The sequence below is a fragment of the Pteropus medius genome, unplaced genomic scaffold (genome assembly GCF_902729225.1).
Source record: "Pteropus medius unplaced genomic scaffold, Ma_sr-lr_union100, whole genome shotgun sequence".
NCBI classification, from domain to species: Eukaryota; Metazoa; Chordata; class Mammalia; order Chiroptera; family Pteropodidae; genus Pteropus; species Pteropus medius.
In genome coordinates this window covers 36,084,890-36,104,994 of record NW_024349800.1, presented here as the reverse complement: position 1 = coordinate 36,104,994, position 20,105 = coordinate 36,084,890, and the positions used below count along the sequence as shown (strand labels likewise).

At 46.0% G+C, this 20,105-nt stretch overlaps 1 protein-coding gene across 2 annotated transcripts in view; it reads left to right on the top strand.

Annotated features, from left to right (window-relative positions):
• The first annotated feature begins 4,318 nt into the window (after positions 1-4,318).
• Positions 4,319-20,105, top strand: part of EPAS1 (endothelial PAS domain protein 1) — an 82,059-nt gene continuing 66,272 nt past the window's right edge. For both annotated transcript variants that reach the window (XM_039887258.1, XM_039887256.1), the window contains exon 1: positions 4,319-4,866. In XM_039887258.1, coding sequence (XP_039743192.1) covers positions 4,841-4,866 — 26 coding nt within the window. In that variant the 5' untranslated portion in view covers positions 4,319-4,840. The remainder of the gene's footprint in view (positions 4,867-20,105) is intronic.

Sequence of the window (20,105 nt, the reverse complement as noted above, 5' to 3'; positions counted from 1 at the left end):
GCTGTGCCGTTTTCTCTCTAAGGTGGGGCTGGTATGTCCTTCCTATTGGCCATTCCTCTCATGTATGTGCTATTTTATCACCAGAGATCACACCCACAAGCCTGGCAGATGGATCCTAGCAGTGGACATGGCTAGGATTCTACCTTTTTCTGCTTTCTTACTCACTCTCTACCCTCCAACTTACCAGCACCAAATTCTTACAACACCCATTGTTTAGACTATATGATTTTGCTCTCAATTTTTATATTAAAAAATTAAGAAAACATAAATTGTATATATCAATTAAAAATAGTTTTCGAATCATTACTACATTAAAAGATGCTTATTGATTTCAGAAGCCTTAAAAAGTGGGTAAATGTATATGTCATAATCTGGGAGATGTAGGATATGCACAACTTGATCGTCTCTTCCTGGGCAGAAGAGAACCACTAGGTTTCTGTTCCAGCAGATTGATGCCTTCCATTCTCCCTGAAGCAGCATGCATGGTGGCCATAGACCAATGACTCCTTCATCATTAGTTGAATGACAGAAAGATAAACATACTAGACCTTTGGTGGGCAAAAATCCCGTCCCTAGACCTAGAAATGGAAGACATTTAGTCTTTAAATCAATAATCCAGACATATGAGGTAGAAGAACCTGCGGTTTTTTAAAGCTAGATCCTATCAGTATACTTATACTTACGAATTCAAGTAGGGGAAAAAAAAAAAAAAGCTTGACTCTTTTCTCAATAAAAATCAGAGCTCTTTTTAAAGATGAAAAAATCTAGATTTGTGGAGTAAAAAGTCACAACATTTAATGGTAGATATAGCATATACCTGTGTGAAATATCCCACAGCTTTGGTCTGAAGCCAAACACAGGGGTTATGGGTTTTTGTCCTGAAGTTCAGTGACAAGTAGTGTGAGGATGGATTTATGGAAGTCACAGTTTAAGAGTTGGTTTTGTTCAGAGGGAGTATCATGCAAGAGTGAAGAAAGGGGTGACTCAGTAAAAGTGTTTCAATAGAGAAGCAGCCATGACCTCTGCCAGATTATCCTTCTTCCACCTCCACTCCCTAGACTGCATGCTCTCCCCAGCCCCAAACCAACTAACTGGCCAGACCAGAGCCAGATAGATAATCTTGGAGATACATGTGTGGTGGTGCCAGGAATAGTACAGGGACTTGCATGACCCCGAGAGGGCCCGCTTTTGCACCCCAGGGGCCTCTGGCCTCAATGCACTGAAAGTTGTAAAATACTAAAGAAATAGCCCAGCCATCCAAGACTTCTTCTGCTGTTAGATCCCACCCATTACAGCCTGATTTCCAACCACATCCTGGACCACACTACCTGTTATTACTGAGGCCCTCTTTCTTCCACTTGCCCACTCCATCCCAGGTGCCTGCTCTCTGCAAAATTTGTAAATTAACTCCTTATCTCTATCCCATCTTCCTAAGGGAGTGCTCTATAGAAGAGAGAGGAAGCTAGAGACTTGTCCTTTGTTAAAATCAAGCAGTCTAGACTAGAGTTGGGAGACTGGTAAAGAGATGTGCTGGGAGATGGGCAGTTTGCTCCCATTTCAAACAGCCTGAGAGCTTTGCTTAGTGGTGCCCTCTGCTGCCCTCTGTGGCCAAAACATCAACGTCTCCAGAGACACTAAATCCTGGGATCCATCTCTCCCCGCCATCATCTTTTAAAGCTTTTCTCCTTTAGTTCTCTATGGGCTTTAAAAAGTAATATGGCACACTTTAGCCGCAAGCCTTTGTCAGGTTTACACTTTTAGCTCCTTCCTGCAAAATTTGTAGAACTGAATTCTGGAAGAAATCTTAAGAGGTCATTGGGCTCCTCGGCTCTGCTCTAAGCAAGGCTGGGTCCAGTTCTGCTGGTAAAATTATACAGGCTTTTGGTGAATCTCTAGACACTGCCAAAATCCCAGATTCTTCAAAGTTACTCGCTAGGATTTCCACAAAATCTGCCCGATTGTTTATCTTAGCTTAGGGACCCTTCACTTAGAGGGCAAAATCCCAATTAGAAAGATGGGCAAGCTGGCCATGGGGAAGGAGCTATATTAATATGGCTGATGCGTTCTTTAGTGAACTTTTACTTTTCTTCTTCTTTTTTAACATCTAAGAAGCTAATTTCATAAGCCCAACCCTGCTGAAATATTCTCTATGGTTCAGAGGTGTTGCTTTGTGACTTGCAAGGACTCAGCAGTTGCTCCTTGCTCTGGCAGTAAATGGCTTTGGATACCTGGAAGCTGTCAAAGCACCTGTTTCTTCTCTCACTCCAATCCCAAGTGAGGTGAGTAAGCTCATTGCTGATTAAGAGAAAATTGTGTCTTACCAATATGAATTTCTCATTAGGATAAATAAATTTGTCCACTAGGATTGGCGGGCTGGAGAAGTCCAGTACGAAACCACCCCATTTCTGAAATCTATCAGCTCCAAGAAATGGCTCCCTAGAGAGATTTGCAATTTTTGTTAGAATCTCTTGACTGTCAAAGTTTGTGTGCACCTTGCTCAGCGGCTCTAGGAAAATGAGAAAAGGTGCCTGGTTCCCCAGTTCTCTGCAGGTTTTTTCACCTCTCCGTAATTCTGCTTTCCAGTGCCTTCCAAAGCCCCCTGGAGGATATCCCTGCCCCTCCTACCATGAGCAAGGGGAAAATGCATGTTTATTTTGCATTTTGGTGGTGACACAAACCTATAATCTTGAAATTCTGCTTACTTTTTTCTTGATATTATTTTTGTAATTGTGGTAAAAATGTATAGCATTAAATCTACCGTCTTTACCATTAAGTGTACATTCAATAGTTAAATATACTCACATTGTTGTGCAACGGATCTCTGGAATTTTTTCATCGTGTAAAGCAAACTATACCCATTGAAAACTAATTCTCACTGCCTGCCCTGGTAACTACCTTTCTACTCTGTTTCTGAATGACTACTTTAGATACTTCATATAAGTGGAATCTTACAGTATTGTCTTATTGTAACTGGTTTATTTCACTTAGCAAAAGCCCTGGATGTTCTATAGGCAGATTAATATAAAACGTGATAAGGCTAAGGGGGAAAGGTACAGCAAGGTTTGGGGTCCCAGGGCAAACCAGTTTTATGGCCCTTGCTTTCTCTTCAGTTCACACTTGTGAAGCCTGTGGGCCTTTCTCAGAACTGCAAAGATTTAAGAGCCTCCCTGGTCCCTTCCTGAGATACGCTGGATCAAGGTAATCTATGGAAGTATGGAAGGGGGTGGGATTCTTGGGAGAATAGCTGAGCGCAGGACAGAGGAGCCAGGCCTACATGGATTAAAGGCAGGGTTTAAAGCGCAGCTGGAAAATCCTTTGAGCTCTACCTACCTGCCCCTTAGATCTCTGATGTCCCCCAACCTAACACTTGTCAGCTTTCGCGTTCCTAGGGCTGCAATCGGAACCCCGGAAACACAAGCTTGAGATCTCTTGCTCGGAGGACATGTTGTCAACTCTTATCCCAAGAAAACACTAGGAAGCCAGACTGACTTGTTCAATTTTGAACTGGCCCCAACCCTGGCGGTGGTGGCAGGTGCTGGAAGTAGGGTGTGGCAGACCCTACTCGCCCGCATCCCAGCCAAAGCAGTATACCGCCCAGCACAACTCGGCAAGCAACCGACATGCCTGTTGAGGATAGGGAAGAACAGGCGCTACCCTAGCTCAGTTTCACTGCACTGTTTTCTCCAGACCCGACAAGGGTGATCGGTCTCCCAGTCTCTCCTTCCAAAGGCAGAGTCAGGGCGCTCTACAGAAAAAAAGCGCATCGCCAGGTCTGCAGCACAGCTGCTGGGGTCCTTGGAATTATCCCCACCGGGCTGTAGGACCACGCAGCGGGACGAGGGACGCGCGAGAGCGACACCCCACAGCCGCTCTGCCGGGCGCGGCTGGGCGCGGGACCGTCGGCGCTTGTCCCGAGGGTATGCGGGGGTGTGAGGACACCAGAGCAGAGCAGCACTCCCAGAAGTCGACTATTGCTGTCGCTTAGCCACATAAGCTGTCCCTCCCCGGCGCGGAGTCCCACCTCGCTACCCGCTACCCCTCGGACCTCATAAACAACTTCTGCATCTGCAGAAGGAGGAGGCAGGGCAGGCGGGCCGCCGCAGACCCGAGCGCTAGGTGAGGGGCGGGCCGGGGTCAGAGCCGAGGCTGCGGCCGCGCCTCTCCATTGGCCGGGATGCGGTGGGCTGCCCCGGCGCGCCGCGCGGGCAGAGCGGGCGGGGGCGGGGCCTCCCGGCGCGCGCCCGCCCCGCCCCTGCGCCCGCGCCCCTCGTGCCCTCCCCCGCGTGGGCCGCCGGAGTTTTTAAAGTGGGCGGGCAGCCCAGGGAACCAGACATTCGGGAGCGGCCTGCAGCACTGCTCCGGCGTCCGCCGCCCTCCCGCCCAGCTCTCCTGAGCCGGCCGTACAATCCTCGGCAGTGTCCTGAGACTGTATGGTCATCTCAGCCGCGGTGCCCGCCCGGCCCCGGACTCTTCCAACTGCCGTCATTGGATCCACTTCTTTACTTTTTGAAAACCCAGGAAAGTGACTCCTTTTCGAGGAAAAAAGAACTTCGGTCCCCTTCTCGCTGCCCTCTGTTTTGCATTTGACAGCCTCCTCCCACTCCTTTCCCTGACCCCGCCTCCCGGTGCAGGTTCCTCCCTGTCACCTTTCTCCACCCCCTTCACCCGCACCTAACCAGCCGCCCGCAAACTTCCACCTGACTGCGGGTCTGCGAGCGCTTAGGACCTTTAACACCGGTCCAGACTTCGGAGTGAGCGAGGGCCACAGCAAACGCAGCAGCTGCAGCCTCCACCGGCCGGGGAGCCCAGGTGCTCGGCGTCTCAAAGGGCCACAGCGACAATGACAGCTGACAAGGAAAAGAAAAGGTAAACGGAATCCGAGACGGCTAAGGAGCTGGTCTGAGGCGAGTGGCCGGGCTTTGCGGGGCCCGCGCGGCCGAGAGCAAGTGAGAGAGGAGTGCGTAGAGGTCTTTTGAGAACCAAGGATCGGTTTGGAAGGTTTTGAGAGGGGAGAGCAGGTGCTCTGTCTAGGGACACGGTGCAGTCGCTTCGCAGTGGAGAGTTCTGTGGCCGGAAGGGATCGGGAATCTGAGCATGCAACGAAGCCGGGAGGCCGAGGGAGATGGCATTGCAGGTCGGAGGTGCTCCCGCGGTACCTTCCAAAATCTCCCCCTACCCCAGACTCCCGCGGCCCGCAGGTTGAAATATTTCTGGTTCGATTTAACTCAGGCCACCTTTCGACTTTTAAGTCTCTCAGGCTGGGCAGTACCCAGTCGTCTTTTACTTCGGTCTCTTTGGGTCCTTCTAGATGAGCTGTTATGCCCTCTCTGCGTCCCAGACTAGGGGGTCGCAGGCGGAACGCGGCTCTGGAACACGACCCCACGGAGAGGTCGGGACCCAGCGAAGGTCCCCATTCCGTGTCTCCAGATTCCACTGAAGCTTGGAAAAACCCCTTCCTAATCCCGCACCTCTAATCTGCGGGAGAGTGAGTAGTGGGCCTGGCTGCGTTGCAGGGGCAGGTGTGTCTTGGTGTGCGGCAAGGGGATGGGACACCGGGCGCTCCCGGCAGGTCCCGGTGTTTTTCTCCCAAGAGGACAGAAAAGGACCACCGCAATCTGCCTTCCTGCCCTCCCGAGCCTCTAGGCACTGGGTGAAAGGCAAATCCGGCCAACTCTCACTGCCCTCCCGTCCCCTCCCGCCCCCTCTGCGCCGCTCCCGCCCGGCCCTCTCGCTGCGAGAGTGAGAGCTCACGACTCGGCGGCTCAGACGTGGGTACCGCGTCTCATCTCGCAATCGTGCGCGACTCTCAGTCTGGCCCCCACTTCTGTCCCCACTAGTGCTACTCCAGCGGGCTGAAGCTTTCAGCCCCGAGCTCGGCGGTGGCTTGGCAGGACTGGGGTGCTGGGGTGCTGGAAACCAACGCACGGCCGGCTGAATAGCCTGAGCCTCGGGAGAGCAGTTACTGAGTGGCCGTGAGGCGGTGCGGGGATCGGGAACCCAGCCGCGACGGGTGGGGGTGACTGGCCTCGCTCGAGCTGGAGGCCCGAAGAGCTCAGTGCCTGTGTTGATTTGCTCTTGTTCTGACTTCCACTGTGAGACCGGAGCCAGAACCCGTGTATCCTCTGGTCGAAAGCGGCAGTTCCCACCTCGGGGCACCGATAAGAATTTGATAAAAGGGAGCAAATAGCGCCCGTTCTGGCTGGGCGCCCGGGTCTTTCTTTCTCGGATCATTGAAGGGAGGGGACTGAGCCTGGCTCCTCTTTCCCAAACGCAGCTCCCCTTCCCGTGTCACTGTGGCGCCCCTAGGCCTGAGACAGGTGAGGAAGACTTGGTCCGGCCACCCTGAGCCCTTGCCCCCTGGCTCCGTGTAGCCCTGGAGTTTTGTATCTTTGAGGGGCAGCAAAGCAGAGAAGAGACTTTAGGATTCTAACGCATTTTGTAAAACCAATGTGGTCTGCACCATAATACCAATAATAACGACTAAACAATCAAAAAACAAAGTTATAGTCAGCTCCTTTGCGCACACTCCTGGCTTCGGAGCCCGGCGAGGGAACCGATTGTACATTTACAATTGTGATGCCGATTGGTGAATGTCGCAATCGCAGAGGTGGGGCCTGACGGTAATCCTGACAGATGTGTGAAATCTCAGCTTCTCCTGCGTGGTTCAGCGCGGGTCCTGTGCTATTATGTATATTAATCGTCGCAAGAAACTTGAGAGTAGAGGGGAAAATATTTCATCATACCCAGCTGTAGTGCCTCCTTCGTTAGGGATAGAGGGGGCCGGAGTGGGAGCAGGAAAAAAGTGGGGTAACCAAACTCCGAATTATTGGTGAGAGTGGCACGTTTAAGAAGGACGACCAGGATCGCCTTCCAGTCGCCTAGAAAGCCACCGTGGGTGCTATGGTGTCCAGTGTGACTGCCTCCTAGGACTTGCCTTGATTTTTGTGTTGCAGACTGGCAAAGCAAATAGCATGTCGCTCACCATCTGGAGTCCCATGGAGGGTTACCCAATTCCTGTTGGGCTAATTGTTTAAAGACATATTTACTTTTTTGTGTCTGCCTTTGTTTGCTGGGTGCAGGCTCCTTGCAGGACATAGGTGTAATTAAAATAGGTGAACCAATACATTGAAAGTTGATGTGACATGTAAGTGGCTGTCCTTCGCCTTCCCAGAGTGCCTCACTGTGTAGTATTCTGCTTGCTAAGGGGGCTGTCAGATGATTTTGCACATCACTTCTTAAGAGTTGTAATTCTTCTGGTGCAGCAGAGCCGTTTCTTCCCCCAAATTCAAGATGCACAGGACACTTTCAGTGTTCCTTCATGAAGTGAGCAGGATCATTTTGTTCCACAATGTTCATGTGTCGATGGATATATTAATGTTTAACAATAAAGAATATGCTTTCTAAAGTTGGCTGGCTGGCCTCGATAGGGTATTAATGGTATTAACGTGTAATCTTTTGGTGGTAAGTGGGCATTCCCGGAGATATGAGATGGTCAGAAACTGAAGCTTGCTAATGGAAGTACACTTACCTTTCTGAATCTATCTGTCAGAAGGGAAGTGGAGGCTTTGTTAATCAAGTTTCCCGATTCTATGAAAGTATCTGGGTTACTCACCTCCTGATAAAACAATTTCTGAGTCCCTTCCCTGGGGGAGAAAAGAGTCTGGAAGTTTTTAGGCACTGTAGGGAATGGAGAGTGATTCCTGTAAGCCTAAATAAGATCTTTGGAAAATCAGGGATCAAAGTTTATTCCCAAAGCCAGACCTAGCTCAGAACATCTTCTGGAAGGCTTATGTTACTTAGTGTGGGCCAGTGGTAGAAGGAGTCAGACCTCTAGGTCAGAAGTTTTCAAACTATCTCTATAGTTGTTCCTTTGCTAAAATAAAGCCAAAGTCCATCTTTTTTCCTGTACTAAAGGCAAAAATATTGATGGACAGTTTTTCTTAATTTATTTTCTTTAAATATTCCTTCATCATTTTATACTTATTTCTGTTGCATTACCAGAATTCAGGGATGATTAGGAATTGATATAACACATTATAAGTTCAGGTATTTAAATATTTATTTATACAGTTTTCATGAAGTTCAAAAAAATGCTGTGGCTACAGGTTTTTTCAGTGCTGCTGATGGCGAGTTTAGAATTATTTTATAAGGGATTGTGGAATTCATCTAGTCAAACATTTCTCTTTCTGAATAAGGAAACTGAGGCCCAGAGTGGTTAAGTGACCTCCAGTCACAAGGATAGTTAGCGCTAGTAAGAATCAGAACCCTGGTTCATTATTTTCAGTTAAGTCTGTATTTTCCTGTTGACAGAATAGTACCCCAGCCCCGAAATGCCTCTAGACAGTGAAGGGAAGTTCCAAAGGATTACAGTGCTCCAAACACTGAACCTTGCAGAAAGGAGCCTTGCTTTCCTAGATAATTATAAATGATTTCAGGCTGCAAAAGGAGTGATTCAATTTGCTTCTCACAGAAAAGGGAGCAAACTTGGTGCTGGTTTCAGTGTCTGTAAACTTTGGGTAGCGTGAATTCATTGCTTTAGTGTTTTCCCTTTATTTCACTTAGAAAAAAATTTACTTATATATAGACTTCATTAAACAAAATCAATGCAACGACTGTTTTCCAGTGGAGCAGATTGCTTTGTGAAGTAGAGAACATCCTGTCAGAGGAGACATTCAGGCAGCTACTAGATAGATTCCGGAGTGAGGTGGCATTTTCACTAGGAGTGAAAACCATGAGGCTAAAACTGTTTAATTCACTTCAAATGTAAATCAGTAAGTGTGTGTGTGTGTGTGTGTGTGTGTGTGTGTGTGTGTGTGTCTGTATGTGTGTGTGTGTGTTGGATGACCTCAACTTTCTAGGAATCTATTGTATAAAATGTTTACAAATAGAAAAAACCGGTTAGATAAATCTTAGTGCTCCAGGATTTTAGCCCAATACATTTGAAAATATTTGCTGTCATTAAAATCTCAAGATTTAAGCTTTTTTATATTTAGGAAATCTATCCAGTAGTATTTGCTTTTTTGTATTGTCCCGAGTTCTGTCTCATAGCCACATAAGGTTTCCTTTTCATTTTAGCCTAATCTTTTGCTTTTAGTACTTAACATCGTTGATAGTTCATAACACGTAGGGCATCTGCCAATATTGTAAAGTTAATAGTGTTTGCTTGTTGAGCCTCCAGTAACCCACCCTCCTCAACACCATGTTGTCTGTTCTCATGATGAAAACCAGCTCTGCTGTTCACACCATGATACATGTCAATAAGGCAACGAATGTGAAAGGAAGATACGCAGAGAAGCTTAACTGAAAATATAGGTAGCTGGCAGCTTACACGTGACTTTTTTGTTGGGATCAAGTCTTTCGAAGCTAACAATAAGCTCTTAGGGCCATTTCAGGCAATAGTAACCACTCAAGCACACACAATTATTAAAAAGTGCTGTGTGTGTACTTTGACACCATAGTTAGAAATGCCCCCAACAGTTCATGTTTGCTGTTCTCGACACACTTGCTTTCGTGCACTGGTAGGGCTCCGAGAGTGACAGGGCTTGAGGTTCCGGTCCCACTGAGGATAACAGTGGAGACAGCTATGGCTCTAGGAAGGCCAAGAAGAGAGAGGGAGCTTCTTACCCTGGGCTTTGTGAATGGGTTTCAGTGGGCGGTTTGTGAGCCTCTGAAATTCCATGGGAGGTATTATGTATGTAAGCATTTTTTTTTTCCTTAGGGAAGTCTGTTCTGCCCTCAATCGCCTTTTAAAGGCTCTGTGATCTGGAAGAGACAGGCCCTGACTCTTCGATGTCTGACTCAGCGACTGCCTTACATTTCAATATTTTTCTGTTTGGGTCCCAGATATTTCCTATACTTCACTACCAGTGTCTCTTGCTGTCTTGGAGTTGGGGGAGGAGACTGGTAAAGATACTGCGGCGCAGCCTAACCTTACTTGTACCAGATGTCTGTCCTCAGTCATGGAAGGAAGGGGGACCTAGGCCCTGCACAGAGTTAGTTTTAGTGTGATTCATTCTGTTATTGTTTCTTAAAGTGGCCATGAAAATTTATCTTCACATTTTCCATCCTCAGTTATTTGGAGGTGCTTTTATGTACTAGGAATGTGTGTGTCCTTAGTAGAAATCCTATATGCAGTAGGATGAAACAAAAAAATAAACACTTAGTCTTATTTGTGTAAGCACTGTCCTCAGAACTTTATATGGATCAACTCTTTTAATCCTCATAACAACTTTGCGAGGTAAGTACTGTTATCCCCATTTGACTGACAGGGAAGTTGAAATATAAAAAGGTGAAATAGGTAGTATAGGTGGAGCTAGGATTTGAACAGGGCAAGGTGGTATTCCAGAGTCTATACTCTTAACCAGTGAACCATACCACCTTACCTTCCCCAAGATGTCTATAAAGTGTTTAATATCATTCCTGACTTGTGGTAAGTACTCCATAAATGATAACTGCTTTCATTGTTAGATTTATAGTTATAATTTTCCCTTTTGTGACAGACTCATCACTCATATTGAACCTCACACGTAGACAGGGACTGAAGATCCGAAAGATGGACTTAGAAGTCCTGGAAATTCTTATTTTTCATGAGTTTTCCTCTACTCTGGCAGGAGGTGGTTCTCTCCTGTCCCCAAGAAGTTCAAAGCTTTCCACCTCCCACCCTTAACTGGTGGCAAGACTTCAATAATTACTTTAGCTTTCTGACTCCATTGTGCAGAATAACCTATTAGAAGTCTTCCTCTGTGGCTTCTGAAGAACCATCTCCAAATCAAGATGCACAAGGCTTCCTCTGGCTCTTTTGATCTTTTGAAATTGCAAGCACAGGAAGGAAAGAATGGATGGGGGGAATAAAGAATAGCTATGATCATTGCAATAATAATATGTTGCATTTTTATAGAGCCCTTTCTCTGATGAGCCCCGAGCTTTCATAGCCATCACACCATTGGCTTCTGCACTGTGAACCTAGAAGGGCTTTTCGAGTTTTCAAAGTGATGTAAAACAATTGCACCAACACGTATTATAACAGAAAAAGTAGGCCATGTTGGCAATTGCATATCACCATATGTGTGGGTACATGCCATTGACAGTATCTGTGATTTTCAAGTAGAAGTTGGGTGTAACTTGGTACCAGTTGTCTGGTCCTGCTATTGGAAGCTACAGAATTGATTTGTAAGCATAAAGTCAAGAGGAGTGGCCAGGCCCTTGAAGATCTCTGGGGCTGAGGAAATGGATGTGGAATAGACCAGAATGTGATCTGCTTCTAAGTGGCCTTTTTTCCTAATTTCTCAAGAAATACTGGTTTACTTGACTGCCTTAGGCTGTTTCTAGGAGCCACTTGTACATCAGAGAAACTCTTGTTACATCTCTCGTTACATGGCATGACCACCAGAAACATCATATATTCCCAGTAAGCACATTCCTTCCTCCCCTTAAAGAAAAAAAAAAAAAATTTAGTTTTAAAGTTACAAGTAACTCCTATGGAAGATAATGACTCTGGGAAGCAGAGTCATTTCTTTTCTCATGTGGAAAGGTATTTCAGAAAGGGTGATTTGTTAGTAGGAAAAATGACCCCATTAAAAAAATATATTTATTTGCCATTCACCCATCTGGCATTTTCCCAATTCTACAGAGCCATGGAAGTGGATTGTTAGAACTCTCTTATATTCCTCAAATGACTTCCTGCATCCCTCTCTGTGGCACCCTCCAATTAAAAAAAAAAAAAAAAAAAAAAAATCAAGCCTGGGAGGCGAGTGCTAGGAATCATAACTAATTAAGGGTTTTATTGGGTTAGGCTGTGTAATAAAACACATGAGCAGGAAAATGACTCCATTAGGCTTCACTTAGGATTGTGATGATGGAGGTTAACCCCCATTACCATATTGGGGGTACAGCCAATGTGAAAGTCTTTTTTAGAAATTAATCAACTCTCTAACAGCTTTAGTTGACCCCTTTGGTCTCGTTTTCAGTATGAGGTGCCCTGCTCTTGACCTGTGACTGTGGGGAGTCAGTGATTTGCTCTGAATAAGAGGATACATGGGTTCAATCTAAGGCAGTTCAGAAGCATTTTGTAATTCCTTTAAAATACATCAGTGAAAGTGTATGATGATTTTTCACAGTAATCATTTAAATCACTGTGCTGTATGTCTAGCCAGACAGTGCTCTCTCTGTATCTCTTGATGTTGAATTTATATTAACAAATATTCATGTTTTATTCTTGATAAAAAAAAATTTCATATCATCACTTTATATAAGATTTGTCCTGACTACCTCTGAGGAAGGGGAAGAGGGAGGAAAGGGCAACACATTATACTAATTTTATATTTGGGAAATTGAGCCACTGAAAAAAGCAAATCACGCCATCTTTAGTAAAACCTAGAAATGGATCCAGGTGTCCCCGGTGAGGCTAGGCCTCTAAGATGAGGCTAGGCCTCTAAGTATCACCTCGGGCTCCTGTGACAAGGTAATGAAGAGGCCGGAGCACAAAGGGGATGACTCAACTTTAATACTAACTATTCTCATTACTAATGAGTAATTACAGCAAATATTTACAAGCCTCCTTCGTACCTTTACGACTTCCTGTTGCTGAAGCACTTTGGAGTATTGAGAAAGATAGTCCTGGAAAAATACGTCATACACGGTTGCAGGAAAGAGTGGTTTTAAGCACACACAAAAAGTCTGTTACTTGGCTCTGTTTATGAATTCCATGTGCAAACAACAGAAAATTATGCTTGTGAGGGACTGTTTGAGAATCTATTCTTTGAACTTCAAAACAAAATCTAAAAATTCAATTCTGAACTATCAAATATATGGGGAAATGGAGCACACGATGTTTAATGATATTTTTAGAGAGTATTCTAGAAATAATAGGACTGTGCAAGTTAGTGAAGTAAAATTTCGAATTAAAGCACAGGTCATGTGATGAACACTGTTTTATGATCATATAACACCTACAATATTTTCCTGAATGAAAACAATCTTAATGGAGTAAATCAGATGTATCGATATGCCATGTGGGGGATTCAGGGAATTAGAAGACTATCATTCACTTTATAAAGATTCTAGAATAAATCCTGATGATGCTCATTTCCTTTGATTCGGTTTAAAAAAGCGCTGCAGTGAAATTGTTTTCCTCAATAAGTGTCTGTAAACCACTTTACCCTTGTATTTCTCTCCTGTGTTTCCGAGAGTTCTCAGATGCTATTTTAGAATGGCAGCATTCACTCCAGCACTGGCTGAGGCTGATGAAGCTAATTTTGGTGCCCAGGGTAAAGGGAGAGAGAAGTCATCTGCAGAGCCAAAAGGGCTTTCTGGTGCCGGGGTTTGGAGCAGCGTGGTGTTACCGGACACACCACATTTCACCTTTAGAACCTTTATTTGTATGCTTGCACAACAAATGTTTACCCAGATATTAAGATAAGAAAGGTATGAAGGTCACATTTCACTGGTGACAAGGGAGCTTCTATAAATGTAACCATATCACCATGCAGCCGGAGTCTCTTTTATTCTATACTGAGGACTTAGGGGAATTAATGGTGGGTGGGGCACGGGAGCCAGCCCAAGGCCCTTCCTAGTTTTTTGGCTTCCTTGTCTTCACTCTGCAAGTCCAGGCTAAGCCGACATGACCCTCCCATTTGGTAAGGCCGTTTGGGGTGGTCAGGAAGTGTGGGGGAACTCCTAGTCCACTGTGTGCCCCGCCCCACCCACCCCCCCCCAGCCCTCTGGAGTCTTTTGGAGTTCTGTGGACATAGTCCCCCATGCATTTCCCTGCTATCTGACCAGCTAGGGAGCAGCCTGGCTGCTAAAATAGCTTTCCTAGTCTCTCGGAAGAGGTTCGCACAGTGCTGAGGCTGCCCGTTTTAGGCCTACTTTAGGCAGGGTTGTCATGTCCTCAGCACAAGGAGTCTTCAGGGTGGGAAAGAGTTTTTCTTGTTTTTGTTTTTTGTGGATTTGAGTATTTCCCTTAAAGATCTGCAAGGATTAGCTGGACACACTCAGAGCCTAAATGAAAGCGCTGTTCCTTGGCCCAATTTTCTTTCTAAGGGCAGCCTACATGGCAGTGGGTGTTTATCTCACTGACAGTAAAGGACCTCACGCAGCTCTCTCACCCCATTCACCATCACCCAACATGCCTCCCAAGCTCCAAAGATGCATACTTCCTCCCTCTGCCCCGAAAGGCATGGGTACCCCAGGTCACAGGACTCATTCCCACCTCCGTATCCTCACCCCAGTCCCTCTATCTTGGAAGCTCCTCTCCTCTCAAATATCTCCCACTTTCCTAGTGTGAGCCCAAATCTCCCAGCTCCTACAAATCCTCCTTTAGTAATTCCCACACTGACACCTCCCCACGCTTGTTTCTAACTCTTGGTGATGTTTGCCAAAGAGCCTGCCCGATTATATTTCTTTGTTATCTAATGACATTTTATGTGTTCTTGTCTTTCCAACAAGACAAGGGCAAGGATGTCTGATTTCTGATGTGCCCTGTAATACTTTGCGTATTTTAAGTCCCTGAAACCATAATTAAAAAAAATAATAATAATGGAATTATTATTGCTTTGTTGTTGTCCCTTGAGTCCTTGGAAAGCCTGCCTGTTGGGCTCTGCTGTTTTTATTCACATAGATTTGAGCCCTTTATTCATTTTTCTTTAAAAAGTAGAAAAAGGAAAAGAAAAAATCAAGGGGACCACAGGCAGGTCTTGGTGATAAATGATTTTGCATCAAAAGCAAACATTAGGCTAACATTTTGCCAATGTTTTACTTCAGGAATGCTCAATACACCCAGGCAGGGACCAGCCAAATAGCAAAGTACTCCATCTTAATCTCAAAGTTAAAAAAGCCAGGTGGGCAAGTGTGCGGGAGACCTCTTCCCTGGGAAGCCGTCCGTGATGAGCCGCACAGTGGTTACCTCTGATTTATATGGCCTTCGGTCTGTATTTTACTATTTGTATGATGCTTTTACAATTTGCTTTTAAATGCGGGGTGTGTATGTGTGTATCTGTCCCTGATCACCACGCAGTGGTACTCCTGCCCCCCATGGCAGAGACCCAATCATCCTTTTGTTTTTAATTCCCACACCCAGAATAGAAACCTACATTTAGATGCCCAGTAACTGTGTGTAGACTCTCTATTCTATGTCAGAAACTTTGGGAGCTTAGTGCAGAGTTAGAGGCATTGGCAAAAACACTTACCCATCCTCTGTAGTCACTCACCTTGCACATAGTAAGGTTTGTGGGGATGTTGACAACATCACTGTGTGTGAACACTTGTGGGTTACCTACCAAATTCAGGTGCCACTTCCACTGTAGGATTACAAAGAGGCGTTAGATGGACCCAGCACTCAGGAGGCTTATAGTCTAGTAGGAAAGTAAGAAATTCCTAAAATTATTTGTTTAAAACATCACATGATGGTTTTGTTAATGGGTGCCCTAGGCCCATCTTTAAGATATTGCTATCTTGTCAGGTAGTCCAAACTAGCTCAGATAAAACATTAAGCACAGTGGAAGATTGGTGGTAACGGCGTGTGAATAAAGGTAAATAGATCTTATATGTTGTGAGTAGTTAGAAAGGGGAGTGGTCAGCATAGATTAGAGGGATGTTTGATGGAGAAGTATTAAGATCTAGGGCTTGGAGATTAGGTGGAATTTTGATGAGCAGGTTGGGGTGAACAGCTTGAGTCAAATGAGGAGGAAGGAATAAACAAGCATGCAGGCGGCGGCCGGTGAGGGGCTCCTTCCAGAACTGAATCTGGAGTACTGTTAACAGATGGGAGATGAGGAGTGGGCCCGGACTGGAGCTGGGAAGTTTAGGAACAGTCCTCCCTGAGTCATATTGTGATGGAATATTTGAGCTGCCTGGTGGCTATAAGAGCAGTGCGTCCTTTCTTAGGAATTAGTGGAACCTAATGCTCAGGGCACCTCCATTCCCTTCCAACCAGGAGCCTGGCTCTAGTATGAGCACCAGGGGGTGGCTGGAGGAGACCATTATTGTCCTCTGTAAGAATTACCTCAAAGGCTGACAATGCCATCCCCCCCACCCTTCCCCCGCCCCCCCATTTCCCTTAGGAAATCACTCACCTGAAAATGTGCACGAATTGCTCTGGAACATATTTCTTTTTGGACTGTACCACTCCTTGGGGGTAATAAATGTCTCCCAGTGTGCAGAGGGAGAGCTGGAAGGAGGCAGTTTACTATATTCTGACATAGCATCCTGCAGGCTCTGGGGAGGGTGCGGTAACTCTCATCCTGTGCTCTCGTTTTGATGGTAAAGTCTTTGACCTCTTGCTTATTTGGTAAGGGCTTTCATTCTATCCCCAGATTCTAGGTTTTGGAGTCTGATCATTATCGAAAGATAGGACAGCCCCTTTGACACTCCACTATTTGTAAGGAGGTAGCTTAATCCTAGTCAAACCACCTCTTTTGTCATCTCTACCAATAATTGTTCATTGAATTCCCTGTGTGGAGCACTGCAGCCGAGCTGTTCCTTGGCCTTCTCCCTTCCTGTGATGTGGCTACACCATTCTCTAAAGCCCAGCCTCTGATGTGTTTGGCCACATGCTGGCAGCAGAGAAAGAAAAAGAAGCTATCTTTCTGGGGTGTCACCTGGGTAGGGCATCTCGGGTTTTTTCCCTCCCCCACAGGTCTAACCTTTCCCCTGGAGGTATTTAAAAGCACTTGAGGTCATGGCTGAACATTTGTGAGCAGGGCCTTAGCCAGAGATCCCGAATCACTGGAAAAGATCCCACACCAGGGACCAGCAGAGGCCAAGAAAGTCATTTTAGCGCACCCTGTCCAGTGGTACTTCGAGGGAGACTGCAGCTCCTGACTGCTCTTGGCTTGGGAGTTAATCTCGTCGTGACAACTCGGTGCCTCGTCTCATTCCTTTTCTTTTCTATCCCCTCAGTAATCAGTAGATTGTAGAACTGGGGAACTGCTGCCCAGCCCAGGCAGGATTGCTTTATTCAGTTGTGTGCTCAGTAATCGTTTAAAGACCTGCTCTGTGCAGGCTGCTGAATGTTGGGCCGGAACCCAGGGCAGGGCCTCTGGAGTCAGGTGGAAGAGGCCCTCCTTGTCTGTGACTGTAGGCGGCAGAGAGCCGCAGAGCCCGTGTAGCCCAGCTCAGACACAGGGCGGTCTGGGGCCTTGGCCATTCCCCAGGAAGCTGCCTCAGGGACATCCTAAGAAACCCCTAGGCCAGAAAGTGGTGTGCACTCAAATCTAGCCAAAGCTAGAAATGTAAGCCTAGTGTCTACCTTCCCAGGTAGGCCTCATGAAGGCAAAGGAAGGGGTCCTAACCAAGCTAGTCTGTGACTACACCATTAGAGTGTGAAACCTGTGAACTTACTTGTTTTTTTCTTTTTTCTTCCTTTCCAAAGTAAAAGTTCCTTTTCAAAAAGTCTAACTTCGTCTCTACTGAACTCCTAGCAAACTGTTTTCCCCACCTGGGTCAGTGAGGTGGTGGGACCTGGGCATACTTGGAGGTGGTGTGGTCACTGCAGCCTCTGGCTGGCTTTGGGCCTTGGGAGTCTGGAGTGACTGTGAACATTGATTCTTTCTTTTCTGAGCCATTTCCTTGAGCATATTAAAAACCATTTTCCATATTCGGATCAACATAAGCCTTGTGATTCTGGGCCACCTATAGCTCCTTCTATGGATCTGAATACAATAAAGGTAATGATGACAGCTTAATCCTCCTGGAGTTAGATCTTCTGGGCCAAGGCAGAGTACATGTTTATTTTGGAAAAGGACAGACTTTCACCCACTTGAATTCCTTTGCCTTCAAAATTAGTGTCAGGGGCTGACCACAAGAGTTCCATATTTCTTAGCCTTTGTCTTGCCAAACAGATTATAAATGCTCCCTTCACTTCTTTTGTGTCTCTGGCAAAGCCTGCCTGCACATAGTTCTCAAGAGGCTCTAGGAATCAGAAAGACTGTTCTAGATCCCTTCCTGATTCGTGTGACCTAGAACAGGCCATTTAGCCTCACTTCATGTTTCCCATTCCTAAGTTAGACATACTAACTGCTTTCTGAGGGGACTATTATGAGGTTAGAATGAGCTAGAATTTCAGTAAAACCATACATTTAAAAAGCATATTACACTTCAAAATCTTTTTGCAGCCATAATCTTACTATAGAGACCTTTGAAAAGTTTAAAGTGCAGACCATTAAGGCATCATTATTAACAAGCACAGCAACATAATCATTTGGCACATTATTACCTGTTGGACTGACTTGACTGCAGTTAGAAGAGAGTCAGAGGAGAATCTAAAAGTAGATGCTTGTTCTCAGGCCTTTAAATCCACCCCTTACCCCCAGCTGGGCTTTTCAGGATTATGGACTCTTCTCAATAGTGATTTCAGGGTATGAGTTATTTTTCACATACTCTGAGGTGCGAGGAAATCTGGTAACACCAGAGACCAAGAAACCCTCCAGGACTCCTGAAAAATGGCCTGACCTCAAATGTGCTTCTTTCCATGCCTGGCTTGTTCTCATCTCACCTGTGGAGATAGAGGGTCCCTGCCAGCTGCCATCCTGTCATGAGTGGTAATTTGCCCTTTGAGTTAGCACCTCCCAATCCCTAGACCTTTATAAAAGGCCGTATCCACATTACATCTGCTCTGTTCCCCTTGTTGCTTTGCACCTGCCATACAAGACCTAATTGTTGGCTCCCCAAAGGACTAAATGCCTGGCCCAAGGTCTTTAAAAAATCAGACAACTTATTGAGAGACCTAAAAATGAGTGGCATGCCAATGCCTAGATGATACCTGGGCCTCCTATAATTACTAGAAGTGGAAAGAGGCTTTGGATGTGAAGGGCCTTGCTCTGCCACATAGTGACCATGAGACTTGGCAGGTCATTCAACTCTGGCTTCAGACCCATCATCTGCAGCACCCCTGTTATCTCTTGTTCCTGAGTTTGCCCTTCCCTCAGCCCCACTCTGAGGCCAGCCAGCTGACTTGGGCCTTAGGTCTCAGCTTAAATATCACCTCCTCAGAGAAGCCTTTCCAGACCTCCCTCAGTTAACCTCTGTCCCTCCATGCCTATTCTTATTTATTGAAAAACACTTCCCTCATACTGTAATTTCTTTGCTTATTGTCTGTCACTCCCCTCTAGTTTGCAAGCTCCTGGAGTGCAGAGACTGCTGACTTGCTCACCGTGATATCCTTAGCGTTTGGGGCAGTGAAGAGCATATATTAGCTCCTCCTCAAATATAGGTTAAGTGAAATAATTCAGGACTGCTGTGTCTTTGTCTTCAATTCTGCTTTATCATTTCTTACATTTGTTCAGGGTTTGATTTTTTTTTTTTTTCCAAAGCTCGGGATATAAATTAAAGTAGTCGTCATTCTCATCATACAGACAAAACAATTGAAGCACAAAAATGGAATCCCAAAGCCAGAGAGTAGTAGAGCCTATGGTAAGAGAGCCTGGCCCCAACCTCTTTCCACTGACCAGTGCTGTCTCTCCAGGCACCTCATTTTTCTGTCATGGTGATGTTATTGTTTGTCTTATTTGGCAGTGTTTACACTGGAGGAGTAAGGACCATTGTGTGTTGGTGGCGTCTGGAAATACACAAGAGAGTCCCAGGAGAATGCCACTGTCGGTCCCTACCACAATTAGCAATTGTCAGGCCAGGGATAGTGATGGGGTGGGTGCCATTCCCAATGTGGCTGGTTCTGCGTGTTGAAACATCACTGCCAGCTCCTGACAGAGGCAAAGGGGAGTGGGAGTTCTGGGACTACAGCCTCCTTTCTGCCTGGTACCATCTACCCTACCACATACGCCTAGGCCTTTTCTGCCTGGGAAATGTCCTATTTATGTGTCTGGTGGAATTCCTATGGCCTCGTGGAAAGGAAAGAAGAGAGCTAATCAGCTGGGTAACTTCTGGGCCTCAGTTTCTCCATCTTTAAAATGGATCAGGAGGTGGGAACCAGACAAGACGGGCTCAGAGATCTCTTCTAGGGTTCCAATTCCATTGTGAAGTGAAGTCTAAGTGGAGCCTGATTCCTGTTTCATTAGAGAAGGAAAATGGGAGGTTAAAGGTGATCAGTGGGGGGTAGGAGGGAGCCTCTCCAGTTCCCCTGTAACTGCCCCCTCTACAAGAGGAGGTGCTGT